The 22,443-nt window shown below is 50.5% G+C and overlaps 1 protein-coding gene across 1 annotated transcript in view; it reads left to right on the top strand.

Annotated features, from left to right (window-relative positions):
• Positions 1-22,443, top strand: part of LOC146350515 (uncharacterized) — a 132,836-nt gene that overhangs the window by 57,352 nt on the left and 53,041 nt on the right. Inside the window, exons 2-6 of the mRNA XM_084841981.1 lie at positions 9,248-9,856; positions 10,658-10,723; positions 12,044-12,198; positions 14,427-14,471; positions 19,161-19,312. Of these exons, the coding sequence (XP_084698107.1) occupies positions 9,389-9,856; positions 10,658-10,723; positions 12,044-12,198; positions 14,427-14,471; positions 19,161-19,312 (886 nt within the window). The 5' untranslated portion in view covers positions 9,248-9,388. The remainder of the gene's footprint in view (positions 1-9,247; positions 9,857-10,657; positions 10,724-12,043; positions 12,199-14,426; positions 14,472-19,160; positions 19,313-22,443) is intronic.

Here is a 22,443-nt window from a genome sequence, read left to right as displayed (position 1 = left end):
AGCTGCCAGCCGGCTCCGCCAGCAGCCGGACAGCCGGCCGCTGGCTAGCAGGGATGCAAATGGCAGCGGCTGTAGCCGCCGCCGTTTGCATCCCTGCAGTCAGCCATGATAGGCTACGTAAATGTTTACATAGCCTATCACAGCTGATTAAAAAAAAAAAAAACTGGCTGGGGGGGAGGCGCCCCGTCCCTCCGGCCGCGAATCCTTCTGGCCAGCCGGGATGCAAATGGCAGCAGCTGTAGCCGCCGCCGTTTGCATCCCTGCAGTCAGCCGTGATAGGCTACGTTCCTTATTTGGGCCCGGTAATCTACGTAAAGATTTACATAAAGATTTTTTTTTTTTTACTTTCGTACATCCCTACGTCCAAGTCAGAGCAGATCCAAGCGATTTTGTCTGCAAAGTGCTGAGCAAATTGTTCAGAGTGGGCTGTCAAGAGGTTTAAATTCTCCTCTTGCGGCTAGTGTATATAGGGGTGGACGAAAGTCCCTTACCTGTCGTCAAAGGCCGTTCGCGGTGGGGGGGAGGCGCTTCGCTGCTCCCCCCGCGAAGTTCAGGCCGGGGGGGGAGGCTTCCCGCCTCGCCCGGGCCGAAATTCAGGCCGGGGAGGAGGCTTCCCGCCTCGCCCGGCCGCGAACGCGAAAGTTTTGTTGTTGTTTTTTTAACGCCCCCTGATAGGCTACGTGACGATTCACGTAGCCTATCACAGCTAGATCTGCAAAGTCAGCCATGATAGGCTACGTCAATCGTCACGTAGCCTATCATGGGTGACTTTAAAAAAAAAAAGCGCGTACGCTAATGGCGGCCCCCATAGGGAGCCGCCATTCGCGTTCCTTATTTGGTCGCTGTAGTCTACGTAAATGTTTATGTAGACTACGGTGAAAATAAGGGCAACGCAAATAGCGTTGCCCTTATTTTCGCCGTAGTCTACGTAAACATTTACGTAGACTACAGCGACCAAATAAGGAACGGGAATGGCGGCTCCCTATGGGGGCCGCCATTATCCGTACGCGCTTTTTTGTTGTTGTTTTTTAAGTCACCCGTGACAGGCTACGTGACGAGCAAATTTGCAAATCTAGCCATGATAGGCTACGTGAATCGTCACGTAGCCTATCAGGGGGCGTTTTTTTTTTTCTTTCATTGCAATGGCGGCGGCGGCAGCCGGTTGAAAGACCGGCTGCCGCTCCCGCCCTGCTCGAACACCCGCCGAACCGCCGGCCGGACCAGCCACCGGGAGGGACATTTGGTGAAGGTAAGTCCCATCCCGGGAGGGGTGCGGGGGGCGTTCGAAGGATTTCTCCCCAAAACTTGTTCGGGGGGCCGAACACGTTGGCGCTCGGCCACCCGAAGTTTCGGGGAGAAATTCTCCACCATCCCTAAGTGTATAAAAGACCCCTGACCACTTGAAACAGCTCTGCTGGACAGCTCTTTGCAGACGCAATAGTGGCAGAAAAAAATACTTTCTTTGCTACCCGTATTGCCACAGAGTAGGCCTTCAAATAGGCTCTAGCCTGTGTTCGATCGGATTGCCTCCGAGTTTTCTGCCAATGTTGCTGGCCATGAAGGTGACCAGCAGGACCAAGAAGCGGCTGCTCACTCCTGCCTGCCCGCCTGCTGCCCTGCCCGCCCATCAATCCTCCACTCCTGCCTTGTCCCGAAGCCGTGGGGCTTCTGGAAGATGTTGGCCAGGCTATCGCAAGAGGCCCAGAACTTGTTAGAGGCCCAGAAGTATTGTGAGAGATCCCGGCCCACTTGTGATAGTTCGGGAACTCTCATAAGAGTTCCACCGACCTCCCTCTCGTGCCCCACAGCTGAGGCACAAGGTGGAAGCAGCTGACAAAATTCTGATCTCATTTTTTGATCAAGTCACCTCCCTTGTAGACCATGGGAATGCTGTAGACATCATATACCTCGACTTCAGCAAAGCTTTCGACAAAGTGCCCCATGATATCCTGATGAGCAAACTAGCTCGAAGTGGGCTAGATGAAACAACGATCATGTGGATCCACAGTTGGCTACAGAATCGGACCCAAAGAGTGCTTATCAATGGGACCTTCTCAAGCTGGGGAGAGGTAACGAGTGGGGTACCGCAGGGCTCAGTCCTGGGCCCAGTGCTCTTCAATATTTTTATTAATGACTTGGAGGAGGAGGTGCAGGGAATGCTGATCAAATTTGCAGATGACACAAAATTGGGAGGGATAGCTAATACTTTGGAAGACAGAAACAAAATTCAAAGTGATCTGGATAGACTGGAGTGCTGGGCAGAAAACAACAGAATGGCATTTAATAGGGACAAATGCCAAGTTCTGCACCTAGGAAAAAGAAACCAGATGCACAGTTACAAGATGGGGGATACGTGGCTCAACCACACTACGAGCGAGAAGGATCTTGGAATTGTCGTCGATCACAAGCTGAATAGGAGCCAACAATGTGATGTGGCTGCAAAAAAGGCAAATGCTATTTTGGGCTGCATTCATAGAAGCATCGCTTCCAAATCCCGGGAAGTACTAGTTCCCCTCTACTCAGCACTGGTTAGGCCTCATCTGGAGTACTGTGTCCAGTTCTGGGCACCACACTTTAAGAAGGATGCAGACAAGCTGGAGAGGGTTCAAAGGAGGGCAACAAAGATGATCAGGGGACTGGAAACAAAGCCCTATGAAGAGAGACTGAAAGAACTGGGCATGTTTAGCCTTGAGAAGAGAAGACTGAGGGGAGATATGATAGCGCTCTTCAAGTACTTGAAAGGTTGTCACAGAGAAGAAGGCCAGGATCTCTTCTTGATCATCCCAGAGTGCAGGACACGGAATAATGGGCTCAAGTTACAGGAAGCCAGATTCCGACTGAACATCAGGAAAAACTTCCTGAGTGTCAGAGCAATACGGCAATGGAACCAATTACCTGGGGAGGTGGTGGGCTCTCCCACACTGGAGGCCTTCAAGACGAGGCTGGACAGCCATTTGTCAGGGATGCTCTGACTTGGATTCCTGCATTGAGCAGGGGGTTGGACTCGATGGCCTTGTAGGCCCCTTCCAACCCTACTATTCTATGATTCTATGATTCTATGACAGGTGGGAGAGGCAGCCAGGAGGGCTGCACGTGGGCTGGCTGCCTGAGCAGGTCAGGGGGTGGGAGATGAGCAGGCAGGTGGGAGCAATGGTGCCAGCAGCGCAGCCGCTGCTGCCAGGAGAAAGAGAAAAGGGGTGGCAGTGGCTTGCTTGAGGCAGCAAAGTGCCTCGGGCCAGGCCTGATCATCAGCACATGGAAGATATGTAGCTCTGTCTCTCTTTTCCATCTACAAGCCCCAGGGAGGCTGTGGAATTATCGGACAGATGTCTGGAGACAGCTTTGGGATGTATGAGGTCAAACAAGCTGAAACGTAATCCAGGCGAGGTGGCGTATCCAGACTCTCAGCGGTCTTGGATAGGGTTGAACTTCACCTGAAGGACCAAGTTCATAGGTTGGGGATACTCTGGGATTCAATACTATCTGTGGGAGCGCAGGTGGTGTTGATAGCCAGGACTGCCTTTTACCAGCTTAGGCTGGTGACAAAATTAGACTTGCCTCAGATATACATGCATTACTCACATCTAGGTTAGACTAGGGTAATGTGCTCTATGTGGGGCTGCCTTTGAAGACAGTCTGGAAACTTCAACTGGTACAGAATGCAGCCACCTTGTTGTTGGTGGAAGCCAGACAATCAGAACATGTGACAGCAATTGTGTACCAGTTGGACTGGCTGCCAGCCAATTCAAAGTCCTAATCTTGAACTTGACCTAGGATCAGGTAATTGCAACTGCCATATGAAGCTGCCCAGGCACTAAAATATGCCTCTGAGGCCCTGCTCATAGGCCTGCCTGTAAGTCAGTTTGGTTGGTAGGCACAAGAGACAGGGCCTTCTTGGTGATGGCCCCCAGGTTGTGGAACTCCCTGATGACTGAGCTGCTTATGGCCTCAACTGTGAACATTTTAAAATGGGGTTTAAAAACTCATTTATTTTGGGCTGCTTTTTCAGTCTATTTAATTGCTCAGGTTTAAGGAGCCATCTGAAATGTTTGATATTTTTATGATGTTGCTGTTTTATTTTGAACTGGCCTATTTTTAAAATATTGCTTTGCTACTGTCAGATAACATTGTGCTTTTTTATTTTAAATTGTTTTTATATTTGTATTATTATATAAACTATGCCCTAAAAAGATAGCATATAAATAAAAGTAGAAATAAATAAAATAAACTGATAGGCTCTCAGGTGGTTGTCTAGTGCATTTGATGGTTGTTTAATGCATTTTATGGATCTGATTTTATTGTACATGTATTTTACTATTGTAAGCCACTTTAAGTTTCTATTGGGTGCGGGGAGCAGGATACAAGTTTTTTAAATGAATAGTAAATAAATACTAGCTGTTGTCAGTGGAAACACTGATTAGCCCAGGAGTAGAAAACGTGGTGCCTATGGGCACTACTTCACCCCCTGGACACCTTTCTTGGTACCCACCAAGGTACCCTACCACTGTTTAGTTATTTATTGGTGGGGGGGATACATTTTCTTACCAGCAGTTGGGATCACTTCAAAGCAAAGTGTCAGCTTTCAGCTGCTACCATCTTCATTTCCCAGGAATGCGGGGGTGGGGCTAAAGAAAGCAGTGGAGAGGGGCTAGGAAGGGCAGCGGCAAGCCAGCAGGGAACCACCAGGGAGGGGGTAGGGAGAGTAGCAGGAAGGTAGCTGGGAGCAACCAGGAGGGTTGTGGGCTTGTATGTCTGAATGGATGGGGGCTGAATGTGTGAGAAAGAGAGAAGGAGGGAGGGAGGGTTTGGGGCATTGGAGGGATCCTGAAAATGAGTGTGATTTTGCATGCGCTTGCAGTGAAGAGGAGAAGGGAAGGATATGTATGCATGCATGCATGCATGATAGATACATGGTGTGTGTGTGTGTGTGTGTGTGTGTGAGAGAGAGAGAGAGAGAGAGAGAGCACATCTATGGGTGGCAATCCATAGTGAGAGAGAAGAAGAGATAGGGGGAATGAGCTGGCTGGCAGAGGGGTGGGGGTGTGGGGAGAAAAAAAGAGTTTAATTTCATTCATTCACTTGGAGCCAGGCCTCAGATGATGATCTCAGGGCATGGGCAGGAACTTATGAGGAGAGGTGGGTATCCTTTTTTTACTGTGGCCCCAAGCCATGAAGGACTTCGCAGGTTAGCATCAGCACCTTGAATTGGTCCCTAAAATGAACCGGGAGCCAGTGAAGATGGTACAATAATGGCATAATATCATCATAATGCCCAGTTCCAGACAGTACCCTAGCTGCTAGTACATAGTTTGTACTAACTGAATTTTCTGGGCTGCCTTCGAGGGCAGCCCCCCCCCCCCACGTAGGGCAGCCCCACTATCCACATAGAGTTGTAGGTGGCATTCCAGCCTAAGCTGGAAAAAGGTGCTAGAGCCTCTAGTGACAAAGTTGGATTGGCAAGCATCCCCAAGTGATGGATGTGCTCCTTCAGGGGGAGTGCAACCCCTTCCAGAACAGGTTGAACACCACTCACCCAAGCAGTCAACCCGCCCACCAGCACTACTTCCACCTCTTCTGAGTGTATTGGCCCTCATCCAGCCCATTACCACAGCTAGGCACCGATTAAGCACTTCCACTGCCTCACCTTAAGATCTTCCAGGTCCAAGGGCATTTTTTTCAGGACTGGTCTCGCTGCTACCTCCTTTCAAGAGGCTGAGACCACTCCCTCCTGTAGGGAATAATTTATAACTGCTCAAACCCAGCCATTCCGCTCCCTATTGGTTGTAATGAGCCATGAGGAGCAAGGGTTGAGAAAACAGGGGGTTAGGTGAACTTTTCCAAGCACCTTGGGTCCTAAAAACTGAAAGACATCCAACAATATCTGACCAGGCAATCGGGTACATGGATACCTTCACGGATTGTACTGCCTGAACTGTGGGATTTGCTATTGCCTTCCTCTGAACTTTGCCAATTTGTCTGTGTCCTTCTTAAAATATGGAGCCCAGAACTGGACACAATATTCCAGATGAGGTCTGACTAGTACAGAAATCATCTAGTACTGTTACATCCTGTGACTTGGAAACTATGGTTCTGTAATGCTGTTTAACATCTTATTAGCCTTTTTTGCAGCCACATCACACTGCTGACTCATATTCAGCTTGTAATCAGCTACAACCCCAAGATCCTATTCACATGTATTACTGCCATGACAGGTATCCCCTCATCCTATAAATTTGATTTTTAAAAAAATATTTAAATGCAGAACTTTGCATTTGTCTCTGTTGAATTTAATTTTGCTAGTTCCAGCCCAGGAATGATCTCTCAAGGTTACTTTAAATTTTATCCCTGTCTTCTGAGGTGTTAGTTATGCTGAGTAGCTGATGGCCAAATGACATCCCCATCTTGCTTCCCTTGAATGCCTTGTAGTCCTCCCAGCTTCTAGGTTCCTCCTGGTCATCAGCCACCTATCAACCATGTAATAGCCACAGCCCTGCCTAACCACTCCTGCAGCCTCAGCCTTGCTCCCTGCATTCCAGTCAGCTCCAATGAGCTGGTCCAGCTAGAGGAAGGTACTGGGTTTGCAGGACCTTCCTTTTCTTCCCCAGCTGTTTGATGTGTTGGCAGACGGCCTAATTAAGCCTGGCTGATTCCTCTGGTCATCTCCTCTTCCTTTTTCCAGGCCCTGGAAATCAAAAGTAGCCTTCCCCAACCTGATGCCTTCCAGATGTCTTGGACTACAACTCCCAGCATCCCTGTCCATTGACCATGCTGGCTGGGGCTGATGGGAGTTGAAGTCCAAAATATCTGGAGGGCATTACATTGTGGAAGGCTGTCCTAAAGTGTCCTGTGTGCATTTTACAATGCCTTTCCTCAGTTATAAGACTGAGGCTTCCAGTCAGTACAGTGATGATTTGACATGTACTCTGGTCAAAAACTATAGGGGAAGTCACTATATTCTATTGCCAAGATTTGTTTCCAGCAGCCTTAGCATTAGTCAAAGCATGGATTTTCTTCATAGAGTTGTTCTATATCTAATGTAGTGTGTGTTTCTTAAAATGGAGGGTTTCTTTCAATGACATGAATAGGAGAAAAGAATAACCCAAACTCCTATCTCCCCCCGCCCCCCCACCCTGCCTGCAACAGACAGAGCTGGCCGCAAACACACTATGTTGACACGCATCGCTCTCTGTTCCTTTCCTGCTCCTTCGCCAAAACATCTCCTGCTGTTTATTTATTTATTTCCTTCTGATAATGGAGGGGATCGTGTTTCCGGAAGAGCGCCAGCAGATGATATGAGCCCCAGTACTGATACTGCCAGCAAAGCCTATGCCAGCTTTTTCTGCCGGAAAAAATTCATTTTTTCCAGAAGGAAGCCATGAGTGTGAAGTGGAATCCAAATTCGATTTCTCTGCACTTTTTTCTTATATTTGTTATCGCAGAGCAGCCCACCAGGTGGGGCAATGGAGAAGCTCATTCAGCTGCAACTCAGCCTTAATCCAATTTACAGTTTCTCTCAGAGAGATAATTACAGCCGTTAAAGCAGTTAGTGCTCTACAAAGAGGCTCTTGTACAAAGCTTCAGTCCTGTCTTTCAACTACCCACCTAGAGTATTAAGGATCCTCTGGAAAGTGCAGGGAGAGTCTGTCTAAGCGAAGCATCTTTTCTTTCATGCACCCTTTTCGGCCTTACTCAGAGGCTGGATCTACACTTACCGCCTTTCCTCGCTTCCAATTCGGTTTCACCGCCCGCCTTTCACACTACGCAGTACCCGCCTCGTATTGGACCGGGAGTTTCCGGGGTCTGCGCCCCCGCTTTCAACACCCTGTTATCCCGGGGTTTCCCACTAATGTGCTCCAATTTTCTGCCTTCGCTACCGTATATGGTCATTGTCCCCTCCCATGCACGCCCATATATGGCGGTGTTTGTATTTCCCTGCTGGCCAATCAGGGCGCACCACTCCCCCAGGTTGTGTTCTAGCCATCGATCGCGTCTCTCCCCGAGCAGTCAGCGTCCGTGAGCAAACAGGTAGCCCCCCTGCTCCCCGCCCGTGGCTTTTTTTTTTTAACCAGGAGAACTTCTTTGAAGATTCGAAGAATCGTAGTTTGGGGCTTGTAGATATCGCTGCAGCCTCCCCATCTGCCTGGATCTTAGGGTAATCGCTTAAAGAACACTCCCCACCTCTCGTGTCCGTGCTGCATTCCGCGCTGTGTTTACCCGCCACTCCCCCAAATACTCTCCCGGTCTCGCTCGCATCCCTTCCTGAGCAGCCGGCGTCCGTGAGCAAACACGTGGCCCTCCCCACACCCCTGCCCATGGCTTTATTTTTAAACAAGGGGAACATCTTCAAATCTTCAAAGAATCGAAGTTTGGGGCTTGGCAGTATCGGTGCAGCCTCCCCGTCTTGCTGGATCGTGCGGTGGGCGCCTAAAAACCGCCCCCCACCTTTCGTCCACGCGTTGCATTCCACCCTGTGTATTCTCCCCCCACTCTGCTCTTCCAACCATGGCGCCATCGCTCAGCACCCACCATGCCCCCCCCTCATCTGGACACCACTCTCTTCCTCGCCGCCTCCCCCCACCGGACGTGTATCACGGCGCCTTGAGCTGCTCCCTCCGTGGCAGCGCGCGTAAATTTTTCTTGGGAAGACTTCCGCGCTGCTCTCGTCGCCACGAATGCCATCCCTTCTCCAAGAGCGCCCCCGTGTACTGTACGAGGTGGCCACGTCCCCCCCTCAACACCTTCCCCAGAGTTTTCAGGGGGTTGTTCCCCTCAACACGAGGGGTGTGTTTCCCCCTCCCCTCCCCAAGACTGTCAAGGCACACCCATCATTGTGAAAACAACGTGGCCTGAGACTGTTGGACTGGCATGATGGGGATTGTGTGCTGGATGGCTGATCGGCCATTGGGGGACACGTGACGTGTATGGGCACACGGTCCCTTGGGATGGCGTTTGCCCTGGAGCGTGAGTCAGGGCGGCTTTCCCAGCTTCTCTTCCCCCAGAAAAGGCTGCAAAGCCTGCCCACTCCTCTGTCATTTTTTCCCTGCTTCGGCGCCATGCTTGGTCTTACTTTCACGGGCAGACATGAGAGCATCCAGTTGGTTACGTGGTGGGGCAGCCCCTGCGTGGAAGGTGCTCCAAATCAGGGCCATGACATGATGCGGCTACCCTGTGATGCCCACCATGGACTGTGATGGCTAGGTGGGCCAGCCCCTGCCCTGATATTTACTTCCGTGTGTTCCTTTCTTAGGCTGTTATGGTGCGTGCTGCTGGTTGACCCTCGACGGCAGGGAGATCCCACTGCCGCTGCTGGAAATCCAGACCAATACAGTTCTCAGAAAGATCTACTGCATTGGGCCCCCCTTCTTTCCACCATCCGCGTCAACAGAGGATGACATCTACTAGCAAAGGAAGAGGGGTGTCGTGGTGGCACGCAGAGATAGTGGACTTGCTGGACATTTGGGGGGAGCAGAAGATCCAGGAGCAGCTTCGTAGCAGCCATAGGAACCTCGACTTCTTCGAAGAGATCTCCAGGCAGATGACTGAGCGGGGCCACACCTGTAGTGCCATTGAGTGCAGGGGGAAAACAAAGTCCCTATGCCAGGAGTACAGGAGGGTGGTTAACCATAACTCCAGGTCAGGGAACAACGCAGCCACCTGTCCGTATTACACAGAGCTCCACAGCATTCTCCGGGGGGATGCCACCATTCGCCCCAAGCATGTGGTTGGAAGTCTGCAGATTGCTCGTGGTGCCGCACACGTGGAGACCCTGAAGACGGACCCCCTGGAAGGGGAAACGTTGGAGATGCCAGAGGGATCACAGGAAGAGGAGGATCACCTTCCCTTGGAGGTGCATGATGTGAGTAGGTGCTGTGGCCCGGTTCGGTGTCTGGGGGTGGTGTGCGTGGAGCATTGGCTGTCCTCCAGGGGCATGGCCACATACTCCGCTCTGCATGGTCCCGGTGTAGCCCCACGCATGTAGCCCCGCCACCTACAACCACAGGCTGCCCCATCGGCCAACCAGGACCGGGCCCACCCGCATACTCGACATTACTACCTGGTTGCGGGCTGGGGAGATGTCGGGGGCATGTGTGGAGTGGTCCAGGAACAAGAAGGATGGGGGTCTCAGGTTCCTTAAAAAAGGACATGTCCAAGGACACAACGGCCAACCGGAGACACACTTTTCACAGGTCTTCTCAGCCAGGAGCAGGAAGGTGAAGGACCCTCCCAGGAAGAGTTCGCCGGGCAACCTGGGGGGAGCAGTGAGTTGGGGGGTGCACCAAAGCCTTTCCGCACACCAACCAGTCAGTGTGGGGGGATGGGGGGGTGTCCACACTCCTCTGACCTAGCACCTCAAGCGGTTCCCACAGAGTTATCAGGGGGCCCACCCACCGCAGCAAGTGGTGATACGTCAAAGCACCTCGCTGCCTGCTGTGCCTAGCCAGCTCAGGTACCTTGATGGGCTGCTCCCGAACTTGCTTTAATGACTGCTTCGGGTTGCTCTGGTGTCCCCATCTGGGCGCCTCCAAGCCCCACCTCGAAGCCACACCGCGCCAGGGGGAAAAATTCCTGGGTGGATCTTAGTTGAGTGGCGGCCGGCATGGGTTTCAAGACAGTGGGTTTTCCTTTTGCTTGGCTGACATCTGCCTTGCTTTTCCAGGTGCAGGGCAGAGTGCATGTGCTCAAAGGGGAAGCGGGAGCGCTACCGACGAGCTTGAAGACACAGGTAGGCAAGGGGAGTAGCGTACTCCCGTGTGTTGGGTCCCCGTGAGGGAGATCTGAGATCATGCGTGCAACGTGTGCGCTGCCTGGACACCCTCAGACTGGCCTTCCAGGGCAATTCACCCCCTGACCAACAAGCCCGTTCTCCCAAAGGGCTGAGCCCTGGCCAAGGTCTACCGCTGGTGGTCACAAATCACCGTTGGCCAGTCCTCCACGTCCAGCCCTCCCCGACACCCCATCAGGGACAACGCCGGGGCCTGATTGCAGTGTCCCCTCCCCGCCGTGTAGGGAGGGAAGCTCGCAGTTACCATGGTATTGTTAAGGGTCTATACTTGCCCGGGGTCCTAAGCGTAGGTATTATTCCACCCTGGTCTCCACCCAGAAATTACACAGCAGCAACGCTCGCCACACCTCCCACATACCTGGGCTTTACCTGGGGCGGTGATGGCCGTTAGTGGCGGACAACCGTGGGTCCTGGTGATGGGCATTTCACACGCAGGTCTTGTGCGCGGCTATTGCTCTATGCTGGCCAGCAGAGGCTGTACCGCGCTGCATGCTTAAACCCTCTCAACTCTCTCTAACGGAGCATCTAGTAACAAACAGGCAGGCCACATTATCCCACGCTATGCGCCTGTCACAAATAAGAAATAGAAGGAGCCGTAGAGCGGCCAACGACATCGCTGAACGCATCATGCATCACGCCACCGAGGAGAATGACTGCATCCTCGCAGTCATGGAAGGAGGTGCGGCGGTGTTTAGGGACTATGTAAGAAGATCCGCTCTGGACGAGGAGGCTGTGAGCAGGGATAAGAGGGCATTCATCGCCTCCGTATATGCCCATGCAGACATTCTCTGGGCAATGCTTGAAAAGATGCCTGATCAGCGCTCAGGGCGGGAAGCTTCACCCCCGGGGGAGGAGGGGGTGCGGTGTAGGCATATCCCAGAACATCAGGGGCCAGCCCCACGATTGCACACTCGGGGACACCATGACTCCCTAGAACGTGGTAGGAGCCCAATGAGGCCAGGGTTGGCCACCACGGGGACCCCCTCCCAGGGTCAAGAGGAGGTTCCTTCCCCCCGGACATCCACACCAAGGCATGTTATGGGTTCTCGGATGTGGCCTGCGCAGTTGCACAAGTGCCCCAGGCAATTCTCCCCATGAGGGACTCCCTGTGAAAGTTCCCTGCTTCCCACCTCTGTTCAGGGAACCCCCCAAGTTCCACATGTGACCACCACAGCTGGTGAGCCGTGGTACTGTCTCCAAACATTGTTTGCCCCATGCTGTGTTTCGCCCCCATATTGTTATGTTCTCTTTGCGGTTCAGGGGGATGCCATGACAGAACCTGTCTGGAGCTGGCTAGAGTCACTTCCTGGATGGAGGGATAGGCTGTGCACCGGAAAGAGGCCCCAGCGAGACTCGAGCGCCCAAAGAGAAGTACCCTGCACTGCTGTGCAGGACCACGCTCAAGTATCTCCCCTGTGAGTTCCCCGTCATCCCAAAAGTAAAGTTATTTAGAAACAAAACAAGTCTCTCCCACGAGTTGTATTGCGTTATGAGAGCAGTGTGGCACCACAAAGGTGGGTTTCTGTTAAAAATTTATTTAAGTGCTTGTGTTATTTATAAGTGCTGCTTACAGAAGAAAAGTGCCCACTCCACCCCCCAGTGCAATAGACCCCAGCTTAACACTTGCCCCCCCCTCCCCCGAGCCTCCTCCCGACAGGTCTTTTTTTTTTCCTGGGCCTCCCTCTCAAGGCGTGACAGCTGCTTCTCCATCCTTCCCACTGAAAAAAAGGGAAAGATCCCAATCAGGGCCCCCACAAAGAACAGCCTGCATGTTGCCCAAACATGGAAGCCGCCAGCCTTAGATACTCACTGGTCTTCTTCATGGAGCCCTCCAGGTGGATGACGGCTCTGAGAACAGTGGTGGTTGTCCCTGCCTGCCCCAAAGATGCTCCGCTGAGCCCCATGACAGCAGCCACCGCCGAGCCTTGGGCGGGTGGCCCCAATGTCCCCGGCGTGGCTGCACCTGCGCTGGTGGAAGGGGAAGTGGTGTCAGTGCAACTCCAGTGGTGGGATGCCCGCGGAGGGGGTGATACCACACCAGTGGACTGTTCTTGGAGTAATTTGGTGTGTAGGCGGAGCGGGGAGAGAGTGTAGGGCTGCCCACAGGAAGGCGGGCTCGCCCTGCGGCGGGCCAGGAACACGTTCACCTTTTCCACTCATTCCCTTGCTGTGTGGCAATGTGCTGCTCCCAGACAGCTGGCTGTTCCCCCACCCAAATTCCACTGTCCATGGGCCATCAGGGGCCGTATGCCACTCCAGGAGCAGTGTCCCCAGAACAAGGACATGCTGGGAAGGGCCTCCACCGCGCTCTTTCAAGGCTCACCTGCGGTCCTCCTCCTGGGCGCAACCTGCCCCACGGTGGCCGTTGAAGGGGCAGGTTGGCTCCCAGCCTCAGTGTCTCCACCACCAGAGGAGGATGGCACTGCCCCCCTGCTGGAGCCACCGATGGCATCACTTGCCTCCCGACCAGTGCTCTCTGCAGTGCTGGAAAAGAGAGGCTTGCACTAAGGACAGGGTGGCCCCAAGGGTTAGGGGGGTGCCCCAACCAAGCTCACGCACAGGCCCGGTGGCATTCCCACCCACCCCACGGCAATCTGCCCACAAGTCGCCCCACAGGCACACACACAGGGAAACGTGCGCGAACGCAAGAGCCTTGGCGCGTCACCACGCTTGAGCGAGCGCGCAGTTTCCTTGGCTTGTGCTGCCACAGCTGCCCAGAAATGTGGCACTGAGGTGAGGAGTGCTGTGCCCCTGTCCAGAGGGGCCCTTGAGCGTCTACGCTATTTGTGTTCCCCTTATTTTCGCCCTCTTAGTCTATGTAAATGTTTACATAGACTAAAACATGCCAAAATAAGGAACGCAAATGGCGGCGGCCATGGCCGCCACCTTTTGCGGACGTGCATTTTTTTTTGTTTTTGTTTTTAAGTCAGCCGTGATAGGCTACGTAAACATTTACATAGCCTATCATGGTGTTTTTTTTAAATCTAGCCGCGATAGGCTACGTAAATCTTTACGTAGCCTATCACTTTTTTTGTTTTTTTTAACCTGGAAATGGCAGCGGCAGCAGCCAGTCGGAAGACTGGCCGCCACAGCCGTCGCCGCCGCCAGAGCTGCCACCAGAGCCGCCGCCACCAGGAAGATCCGCCCAAGGTAAGTCTCGTCCTGGGGGGGTGGGGGGCGAGCCATTCCGCCACCGATTTTGGGGGGCCGAATGCGCTGGCGTTCAGCCTCCCCAAGATCCGTGGCGGAACTTTCGTACATCCCTAGCTAAATGCCATCTTCGATCTGGCCCTTCTTCAGCAGATAGCCCACAGCTGACATCACCACCAAAACAGAGATGCTAGCTGTGGCCAACTTCAGCAGTCAGTCTGACTTGCCCTTTGCATCCAGCCACAATTCCTGCACTCCTCTGGAGCCACTTTTCTTCTAACCTCCTCTTTCTCAGTGGTGAAGGAATGTACTCCCCAGTGAGTCCTACAAGGGAGAGGAGTGCAGCTGTGTGAGTAGAGTGCCACTCCAGCTACTGACTTTGCCAGTAGCCCTTTGTATTCGCTACAGGGGGTGATGAGAGGAGCCATTTTCTCCTCTGCCAGAATGAACTGAGCTCCCACATTTCTTTCACCACCCCCACTATGTGCTGCAGGTCCTGTACATTATCAGAAAGATGGCGGACAAGAGGCATATCAAGGTGAGGCTGATTACTCCCAGCTGCACATTCTCAGTGCAAACACCCTCTGAAAAGCACATTCAGACTATAATGCAAGGGAAAAAAATTGACAAGCTCCCTTGCTCTCTCAAAAGAGTGAGAAATTTTCATTGATTTATTTCTTCATGGCTTCTTAAACAGATAATTAATTCACCACGAATCTCCGGATGCTCCGTAGCTAGTCGTTAATATTGTAAATTCAGATATACTTCAATAATCGCCTGACCCCCCCATCACCCCATAATAGATAGCCCTGCTGTGATGGTGATGTGCTGGGGGGGGGGAGCAAATCAATTTGGGAAGACATGAAGGGATCACCTAGTGAAGGGAAGCTATTGATTCCTTCTTATAAGGCACTGCTATAATATTTATTCTTTTGTAAACAGAATTAACCCGGCATCATGGGTCATTCCTATTGAGTAGCATTCTTCGTGTTCATAGAGTAATACAGATCGTAGCAGACAAGGTGGAAACAACAGACAAGACATCAAAACCACACCACTTGGAATACACTTGTCAAAGGCCTGTTGCTCTTTGGAGAGACCATTCAGCAACCACAGGAATTAACTACTTCTAAGGCTGAGGATCTGCATGCATATGAGTCTTCAGCTCAGCACTGTGTGCTGTGGAGTAGATGACCTCCACAATTTGTACCTTGATGCCATTCTGTTGCAGCCAAGCACTGGTCTGTAACTTAGCTGGTAAGAGGGAGTGGTTTGCCTATGGCCACCTACTGAGTCTGTGGCAGACAGGGGTGACTCCATAGGGTAGCAGGTGCTCCCCACAAATATTTCCCACAACCCCATTCACTCCTCCAGCTTTTTGTCATGGTATATTAAGGTGCTATATGGTGTGGGTTAAATCCTTGCTTCCCCAGTAATGGTCTTTGTCACCCCTTTTCTCCTTCAAACTAGTTTTTCTGGAGCTGCCCCAGATTGCAGAGGGGATATTCAAACAGAGCTGCTTCTGACTGGTTGCTCAGTCTCTTAGACACCACGCTACACCAGGTCTCAGTCTCAGGTAGGGATGTCAGAGAATTCCGCGACGGATCCCGGTGAGGCCGAATGCCAGTGCATTCGGCCCCCCAAAATCCATCGCGGAATGGCCTGCCACCCCCCGCCACCCTGCGGATCCCCCCCAGGACGAGACTTACCTGGGGCGGATGTTTTGGATGGCAGCGGCTCCAATGGCAGCGGTGGCAGCTGGTCTTCCAACCGGCTGCCGCCGCCGCCACTTGCAGTCTGTATTTTTTTCTTTTTTTTTCCCCCCATAGATGTGTTAGGCTACATAAAGACTTACGTAGCCTATCACATCTGGGTAAAAAAAACCAAACAAAACGTGTACGCAAATGGTGGCAGCTACAGCCGCCGCCATTTGCGTTCCTTATTTTTTGCCGTCTTAGTCTACGTAAATATTTACATAGACTAAGACGAAGACAAGAAAGGAGAACACAAATAGCACCCACTACGCTATTTGCGTTGCCCATTCGTTTCTTCGTCTTAGTCTACATAAATATTTACGTAGACTAAGACGGCGAAAAATAAGGAATGCAAATGGCGGCGGCCATAGCCGCCACCATTTGTGTAAGCGGGGTGTTTTTGTTTTTGTTTTAACCCAGAGCCCTCTGCAGCCGGAAATCCAGCTGCGGACGGCCCTGGCCTGGGCCTGGCCAGCTGCTCCACAGAGCCGCCACGGAGCACAGCCGGCCGTCGAGGATTCTGGGGGAGAGGACCGGATCGCCTCCCCCCCCGTCGAGGATTCCGGGGGGAGGGACAGAACGCCTCCCCCCCCCCCATGAACAGAATCCGCAGAAAGGTAAGTGAGTTTCGTACATCCCTAATCTCAGGTGAGAACTGCAGCACCTATGCTCTGGAAAAAGAGCAAGTGTGGATTTACCCTGAATAACAAAACAGTAGAAGCTGGAAGCAAGCCAGCGGCAGAGTGAACTGGCTACTTGCATGAACAAGAAATGGAGGGGGGAGGGAGCAGTGTCCAACATAGATACAGAATTGCGGAAGTGGGAGAAGTCTATGAAAGGAGGCCATGTGCACTGGGCAGATTTAGGGGATTGAAGCATAGCCCTTCAAAGTGATACTTTGATGCCTTTTCTATGCACTATCACTCAAACAAGCTAAAAAATCCATAGAGGGACTTCATTTTGAAGAGAGCCCTGTATTAATTTTGCTGCCTTTCATCAATCTGGAAGCTTTCCTAGAAGTCTTTTACATCATCCCCCCCCCCCAACCACCAGGCCTGACAAGTACACCCCACTCCCACCCTGACTTCTCCCAGCACCTGTTTCCTCAAGCGATTTACTCTGAACTGGCTGCGTGTGGAGGTCGTTAGGGATACATGACATCGTGGCCATCCAGGAGCCACCCTGGAGCTTGATGCAGAAAAACCAGATTTCCTGAGACTGCTTATAGTCCTATTATTTTCCTTAATTTGGCTTGTCTGTGCTTCTGTTGTGGTGTACACCAACCCTTTGCATTTACTCCAGTGTGTTAGTCCTGCTCAGAGGTGTGCCTTTCACTGTGACACTGGTCCAGGGGTGTTTCCCCAATGTTTTCCCCACCTGCATTTCCCTGATGTTTCCACCATTTCCCGCTGACCACCAGAGTTTTGTTTTGTTTTTTTAAGTAAAGGATTAAACCAATACAGCACTTTAGCGCTACGTCGCGAACCAGAGGTAAGCACTCCCCATTCACCAGCCACCAACTGTATCTATGTTGGACATTTAAAGTCGTTACTTTATCAGGGCCTAAGGCTTATACTGCTAAAAGAGCCATAGGGTGAGGTGTACATATATAAGTTCCCGGCCAGATCACAGTTCAAGAGTAGTTACTGCAGAATCCTCAGTTGCGCATTTAGAAGGCATCACTGTTTCTTGACCACAAAAAAAGCCCCAGTTCTCCAGCAGCACCTCTACCCCCCTCTCGCTACCTCATTATAACACTATTGCACATTTCTTCCATCAATATGCATACCCCCTATGTCAGTATCGCACTGTTACTCTATCATTTATCACTCAATCGTGAAATAGCACTAACACACATTTGCGCTACCATGCAATAGCACATTAATTCAGGGGTTCCTGCTAACTCCTGTTGTAGTCAATGAGGCTTGTTCCAGATAGTGCACTATCACGTGTTTGTGCTATCATGAGATAACACATTTATTCAGAGGTGCCTGCTAATGTGGAAGCCTGGTATTTAGAGGGAAAGAAAAAAATAGGCAGAATTGGGCATAGGTCTGGGAAGTCTACTCCAAAGTAACTCCTGTTGTGGTCAATGAGGCTTGTTCCTGAATTTACTGAGATTGCCATTAAGCCAAAAACACTAAGTACACCCAGGGTACACATCATGTATTCATCTGGTGAAAAGCATAGTAACTCCCCTAATGGCTATGAAGCGTTATTTCCAAAGCTGTGTGTCTCTGCTGTTTGGTTCAGGGCTTTTGGGAAGTAATTAATGCCAGCTTCAATCCTTTGCATCATCGCCTAACAGGGGGGCAGGAGAAAGGGGAGTAGAGCCTGGATGGGGGAGCCTCTCTTATTGGTTGAACAGCCCCTGCTAGTCTGATGATGTTCACTTCCCATCCCTCCACCCCACCCAGAAGTATGTTTCTGTCAGCAACGTATAGTGGTGTGCAATCCTCCGTGGAGCCCTGTGCAGAGCCATTCCGATTCCACAAAAAATCCGGTATTCCTTTGTTTGCTTCACCCTTCAGTTGTCGTGGAAACACGGCCCCAGCCACAGATCAAGGTGACATCTCCCAGCAGTGTGTGTTTGGGGTGGGGTCCCCTGAGTTAGCAAGACCTCTTTAAGGTGGGGCATGATAAGAACCCAGCATCCCAACCCCCCTCCTGCAACCAGAGTGAATGAAGAGAGGGCAAGTTCTTCATAGTTGTCATATGATTCACACAGCATTTCCTTGCCTTGGCCATTGAGGGCAACAGCTTGTGGCTAATTAACACATTCAGAGGTGCCGCTCAAGCAGAAAGGCCAAGAGAGTGCTTGTCTGATGAGAAGGATTGGGGAACTGACCCAGGAAAAGGAGGGGCAATGCTCTGCCTACATCCCATTATTTTCCCTTCCAGCAAGTCAGATTTGCTCTTCTTTAGAGCCATAGAAACATTGTCCTCTAGGCAGCTTTCATTTACCTGACCCCAGGTGCCCCCTCTAAGGGTAAATTGAGTTTAACTATTGAACAGCAGCAACAAAAAACTTAGCAGGAAATACAAAAGAAATTGCTGAGCAGGCCAATGTAGTCAGTGATGTCTGTGACCTCCACCACCTTCTCCTATGTAAATGGAAGATGCAAATCTATTTGAATGGAGATGACTCTGCATCTTGAAGCAGAGTACGACCAACTGAGGTGGCTGAAGGTGGGTTGCTTGTGTCCCCCATTAAATGAGGCACTTTGCAAAGCTCCAGGGGGAAATGTGGTGGCTCCAGTCTCCTTTCATTGCTTCCTGGTTCTGCTCTACAGACTCTCTCATTGTCTTCCCTCTGAATGGAACTTTGTTGCTGACAGTCTGTTTAATTAGGAATTCTGCTCCCTGTAAGAGCCCTTCACAGCCCTGGCTCCTTAATCTCTTCTCAGTATATCACTTCCTTTCTAATGTTCAGCCACAGTTTAACACTGTCATTTCTCTTTGACTTCCATCAGGAAGAAAGAGAGAAAGGGAGCCAAGCAGACAGAAATCTTGGGTGCTTACAACAGCCACCCCTTTAGGCCTGAGGAAGTGGCCAGAATACTACAGCCCAGCCTTCAACTGTCAATGCCTTATCCAGAGATCAAGACCAGCCCCAGGCATTCAGGTACCTTGCCTCTGGTTCACACCTTCCCTCCACATCAGCCCATCCCTTACACACTTTCTGCCTTTTCACAGAATCATAGAATCACATAATAGTAGGGTTGGAAGGGGCCTACAAGGCCATAGAGTCCAACCCCCTGCTCAATGCAGGAATCTAAGTCAAAGAATCCCTGACAAGTGGCTGTCCAGCCTCATCTACAATGCCTCCAGTGTGGGAGAGCCCACCACCTCCCCAAGTAATTGGTTCCATTGTCGTATTGCTCTAACAGTCAGGACGTTTTTCCTGATGTTCAGCCAGAATCTGGCTTCCTGTAACTTGAGCCCATTATTCCGTGACCTGCATTCTGGGATGATTGAGAAGAGATCCCGGCCCTCCTCTCTCTGACAACCTTTCAAGTACTTGAAGAGCGCTATCATATCCCCCCTCAGTCTTCTCTTCTCAAGGCTAAACATGCCCAGTTCTTTCAGTCTCTCTTCATAGGGTTTTGCTTCCAGTCCCCTGATCATCTTTGTTGCCCTCCTCTGAACCCTCTCCAGTTTGTCTGCATCCTTCTGAAAGTGTGGTGCCCAGAACTGGACACAGTACTCCAGATGAGGCCTACCAGTGCTGAGTAGAGGGGAACTAGTACTTTTCCTTCATGTTTGTCATGTGCTTAGAGAACATGTCCTACAAGTGTCTAGGAATTGCCATGCACTTTCCACCATCTCCTCAACTTGACAGAATGACTGGCTAGCACATGGCTAAGGTGTTGTTTCTGGAGTTCTCAGCTGCTGCTGTTCGATATCTGTTTCCGTTCTGGTATCCAGACAAATATTTTAAGTGTACAATTGGCATGCCAGCACTGCCAAAGGCTTAAGAAAGAGAGTTAAGTCATGTACTACAAAGAAAGGCAAAATAACAACAAAGGAACACTTGAAAACTTATTTGCCACCGTTTAATCTGCTCATTTGAGATGTTAAAGGCCTTTTTGGTATAGGCTCTTGAGGACAAAAGCTGGAACCCTTGAAAGTCCACTGTGACCAATTTGTGGGGAATTTTGCAGATAAAGTTGCTCATATCCTTATTAAGCCATTGTTGTGACGGAGCAATGTACAATGGTACACTTTAAAACAGTAAAATTATATATTAAAACATTATTTAAAAATACCCTAACCCACCCCAAATGCCTGCCTGAATAACCAAGTTTTCAGGGCATGGCGGAAGCTCATAAAGAGGGGGCATGGCGGAGTTCCCTAGGGAGGGAGTTCCACAGAGTGGAGGCCACCACAGAAAAGGCCCTCTCCCTCGTCCTCACCAGCCTAGCTGTCCTGGCTGATGGAACAGAGAGAAGGCCATCCGAGGCTGATCTTGTTGAGCGGCCTGTCTGGTGTTGCTGGAGGCACTCCTTGAGATAGGCTGGGCCGGAACCGCATAGGGTTTTAAAGGTCAAAACCAACAGTACTAAGACCTTTACTGAAGAAAGCAAATTTAGATTCAATGGTTTTCAATAATTATTACTCAGTATCTAACCTGTCATTTTCAGGCCAGGTGTTGGAGTGGGTGGTGGCTTCAGAACGCCAAGCAGTGTTGTATGATACTGATTACTTAGATCCATTCCAATCCAGTGTCAGCCCTGGTTATGGGATGTAAACAGTCTTGTTCACCCTGGTGCATGGACAGGGGGAGTGCAACCCTGCTGGTTCTCTTGGACCTCTCAGTGACTTCTGATACCATCAACCATTATATCCTTCTGGGTCACTTATCTGTATTGGGCCTAGGAGGCAAGGGTGGTTCCAGTCCTTCCTGGAGGAGCAGTCCATTAAGATCCAGATTGGGTCCCCTGCACTTCCTCTTGAGTAAAAATGATCAGCGTAGACCAGGGGCGGGCACCTTTGGAGGGTCTGGAGGCTAATTTCTGCCTTCCAGAACCCACCAAGGGCTGCACCACCACCCTGCTGATCTAAACTAAGGAGGGAACCACTAAAAATTCCCAACCCCAAGAGCCAATCCAGAAAGGATATCATGGTTGATGGCATCAAAGTGGGCTAGAGGAAACAACTCTCAGGTGGATCCACAGTTGGCTACAGAATCAGACTCAAAGAGTGCTTATCACTGGGATCTTCTCAAACTGGGGAGAGGTAACAAGAGAGGTACCTCAGGGCTCAGTTCTGGGCCCAGTGGTCTTCAACATTTTTATTAACCACTTGGATAAGGAGATGCAGAGAATGCTTATCAAATTTGCATATGGCACAAAATTGGGCAGGAAAGCTAATACCCTGGAAGACAGAAACAAAATTCAAAGTGATCTTGATAGACTGGAGCGCTGGGCAGAAAACAACAGAATGAAATTTAATAGGGATAAATACCAAGTTCTGCACTTAGGAAAAGGAAACCAAATGCACAGTTAGAAGATGGGTGATACTTGGCTCAAGGATCTTGGAATTGTTGTAGATCACAAGCTCAGTAGGAACCAACAATGTGATGTGGCGGCAAAAAAGGTAAATACTACTTTGGGCTGCATGAATAGAAGTATAGCTTCCAAATTCCATGAAGTGCTAATTCCCCTCTACTCAGCAATGGTTAGGTCTCAGCTTGAGTACTGTGTCCAGTTCTGGGCACCAAACTTTAAGAAGGATGCAGACAAACTGGAGAGGGTTCAGAGGAGGGCAACGAAGATGATCAGGGGACTGGAAACAAAGCCCTATGAGGAGAGATTGAAAGAACTGGGCATGTTTAGCCTTGAGAAGAGAAGACTGAGGGGAGATAGGATAACGCTCTTTGATTAATAGTTTTTGATTTGTTTTTTTTAAAGGGGGGGAACAACATAGACACACAATAGACATCATTACAACAACACACACAAGGATACACTAAAATACATCTAAGATTATAAGGTATCTACCTTCGGCTCCTCGTACACAACAAATGCTTATTATTGTTCTCTACTTCTTATCTTAGTTGTATATCATACATTGAGTTCACAGACATTATCTCATTTCTCTCCTAATTTTTAACAAAGAAAAAAGAGAGTTGACCATCTCAAAGATCAGAATCCACATACATAGATATCATTTTTCTCTATTTCTTGTACAAATTCTAAAAAAGGTTTCCATTCTGACATAAATTTAATTATTAATCCTTCTTTAATTATAATA

Source organism: Heloderma suspectum, chromosome 3 (genome assembly GCF_057233095.1).
Source record: "Heloderma suspectum isolate Gila_16-S chromosome 3, 16-S_ref, whole genome shotgun sequence".
NCBI lineage: Eukaryota > Metazoa > Chordata > Lepidosauria > Squamata > Helodermatidae > Heloderma > Heloderma suspectum.
Note: the sequence above shows the minus strand (reverse complement) of the source record. Positions and strands in the feature narration are given on the sequence as shown.